We start from the raw sequence: 2,781 nt of genomic DNA, 5'->3' as shown, positions 1-2,781 counted from the left end.
TTTCCTCCAGCTCCTTGATCTCTCTTCTTCCGCCGTGGACCGTCATCTTCCACCTAATCCCTGTTAACAGCTAGCTCACTGCCATCTAGTCCAGGGGTCCTCAAACTTTTTAAATGGGGCCAGTTCAATTCCTATGCACACTGCACATATCTTATTTTGAAATAAAAAAACAAACAGGGCAAAAACACCCGGCGGGCTCCATGTGGCTTGCGGGCTGTAGTTTGAGGATGCCTGATCTAGACCATACCAACTCCTAGCTGGCCTTATGTAGGGTTTCCAAGGTGGTAAATCTTTATGGGAGCAGTTAGCCTCCTCTTTCACCATTGAAGCAGCTGTGTGTGCTCCAGCCCAGCTGTTAGCAGTCAGCGCTTACGCGACAGTGCCACCAGAGCTCCCTACAACACTGCATAGGGATTCTTCTTGCATTGCGAGGAAGCAGAGGTTCAGAGAGCTTTGCTCTAGGTCACATGGCAAGTAGATGGCAGACTGCAGACTTGAACCCAGGCCTATTGACTCACAAAGCCCAGCCTTTCAATGATTATAGTGTGCTGCCAGTGTTCTCTTTATGGTAGCCAGAAAAGGTGCCAGCTCTAGAGAAAAGAGGCCTTCTTTTCAGTCAATGCAATACTTACTACATAGGATGGGGCCTTTTTACCTCACCATTTTCTTGTGTTCCTCCCACCTGTGAGATTGTTTTCTTTATCACCTTCTTGGTACACTGATTCTCAGTGTTCTCCTTTCTGATCTATCAGGGAGAGAGTCGCTTCCTCCTCTCTAGTCCCATGTTACTTTGTGGATCTTAGTACTGTGAGGATATAGTACATTATGCTTTTATCCAAACTTACTTATCTGCCTCCCAGATGTTGAGAGTACTTGCTCGATGCTTAGCCAAGGTTGACAGGCCATTAAGTTTTACCGATGATTGTAGGTGTTCCTATAAATTAGAATGTTCTCATTATAAGCAATAGAAATTGATTCTGGCTAACTCAAGCCAAAGGGAAGGGTGTGTAGTAGCTCACTGACTGAAAGGAAAAGATGAAGCGCAGTGAGGGCAGGAGACGTTAAAGCCCCAGGGACCCAAGTCTCTTGACCGTACTTTACTGCAGGGATGTGCACTTTATCTTAGACTGAGACCCTGAGGACGAGGCCAAGGAGCTCCTTGAGACCCATGTGCTAACCCCTCAACATCTTGAAAAGGCATTTACATGGATGTATCTGCCATGGCTATCTCCAGGGAGGGAAAGGTAACTCCCCAAAAGAAAAAGTCCAAGAAGGGGAAAAGACAGTAGGTAGCCCCCAAACAATAACTGCCCTTCATGGTGATTCTTCTGTTTCTGATGCAGATGCCTCCAAGATGTAGCTCTCCCATGACGGGGCCACCACCTTTGCCCCAGAAATCCCTGGAAACCAGGTAGGAGGTCTGAGCACTTCCTGGGGCTGCTGTGATCCCAGGCCCTGTCGGGAGAACCTAGCCATGCACAGTGATCATGGCCACCATCTCCTGGGCAGTCTGCCCTTTTGTTGTGGCAGTGAAGGCCTCAGTCATACCCCAAGGGAGCCCAGACCATGTCATGAACCAGTCTTAGCTCTCTTGGGTTAGTGCTGCCCTCTTCACAAGCTGAGGCCATTGTTGCTGAGACACAAGCTGGCAGAGGGTGGAGCCTCAGCGAAGAGGTGACTGCAGCTCATCCTCTAGTGTGTCCACCTTCTACTGGCTCCTTAAAGCTGAGAGAATATCCAGGATTGGGGTGGGGGGATGTCTGTCTTTTCCATTGGTCCCTCTGAAATGACTTTCCTGTTTTGCAAGCTCTCCAGAGAGGGCCATTTACTCTGCCATGGAAGTTAGTCTCATTGTTTTCAGGAAGCTTCACATCACAGTGTGCTGGCCTGTGGAGTCACCTGTCTGGTTCCCTCTAAAAAAAAAAATCTTCAAATTTCTGGTGTCATTTCTTTAGCACATATTTCCAAGCTGGGCCCCACGTAGGAAAGAGATGGCAGCTTTACTGCCAAGAGCAGACTGTCTTTCAGCCAGAGTGTCTGGACATGCCAGCCACAAACATGAGGGAGGCTTTCCCAGAACGCTGCCATCTCCAAAGCTAGCTGCAGACCGTGGCCTAGGTCCTCCAAGTCCACTGTCTAGAACTCATTGAGGCCTTTTGGTCCCCTGCTCCATTAGCCTGAGAGAAACATGAACATGTGTGAGAAGGTAGTGGGCCCGTCCTTCATTTCATGGAATAAAAAATGTGGTTAATGAGTCCACTCAAGAAATCAACTTTGAGGAACTAACTTGCACTGACCAGACTCACAAGAGACAAATTTGTGGACAGATACTGCTGTATCCATTCAAATGGAGAGATATGGCTGTCACGGAGCCTCGGATCCTTGTTCCGACTCTCACTGGGATCTTTGTTTCCTCCTCTGTGAAGCAGCCTTTAGAAAGCACAATTTTTCTGAGCAAACTGACTCGGAACAGAATCACAACCGAGGGGTATAGGACCCCAGGAGGGGGTGTTTTGGAGCGTGGTGGCCCAATGTACTTGTCTTCACTCTAAGAAGGCACCAGCTGCCTCCTCCCAGGGCAGCTCTGGGGTCCCACAGTTAAGGTGTAATCATACTTTCTTCTTGACTTGCAGACAGAGGTGGTCTCCTCCCAGCAATGAAATACAGTTGAGTGTATTCAGGCTTTTTAAGAAGTGTCTGGATCAAAAAGTGGATGAAGGGAGACGTCGGACAGGGCAAGATATGACAAAATAACCATTTATAAACTATCAAGGGCTCATG

The 2,781-nt window shown here is 48.2% G+C and overlaps 1 protein-coding gene across 6 annotated transcripts in view; it reads left to right on the top strand.

Moving 5' to 3' along the window:
- The window catches only part of PPFIBP2 (PPFIA binding protein 2), a 186,525-nt gene that overhangs the window by 160,701 nt on the left and 23,043 nt on the right, over positions 1 to 2,781 (top strand). For all 6 annotated transcript variants that reach the window (XM_045290869.1, XM_045290867.1, XM_045290866.1 and 3 more), the window contains one exon: positions 1,344 to 1,411. In XM_045290869.1, the coding sequence (XP_045146804.1) occupies positions 1,344 to 1,411 (68 nt within the window). The remainder of the gene's footprint in view (positions 1 to 1,343; positions 1,412 to 2,781) is intronic.

Source organism: Echinops telfairi, unplaced genomic scaffold (assembly GCF_000313985.2).
Source record: "Echinops telfairi isolate 266 unplaced genomic scaffold, ASM31398v2 ScPeMD7_60;HRSCAF=208, whole genome shotgun sequence".
Classification (NCBI taxonomy): domain Eukaryota; kingdom Metazoa; phylum Chordata; class Mammalia; order Afrosoricida; family Tenrecidae; genus Echinops; species Echinops telfairi.
Note: the sequence above shows the minus strand (reverse complement) of the source record. Positions and strands in the feature narration are given on the sequence as shown.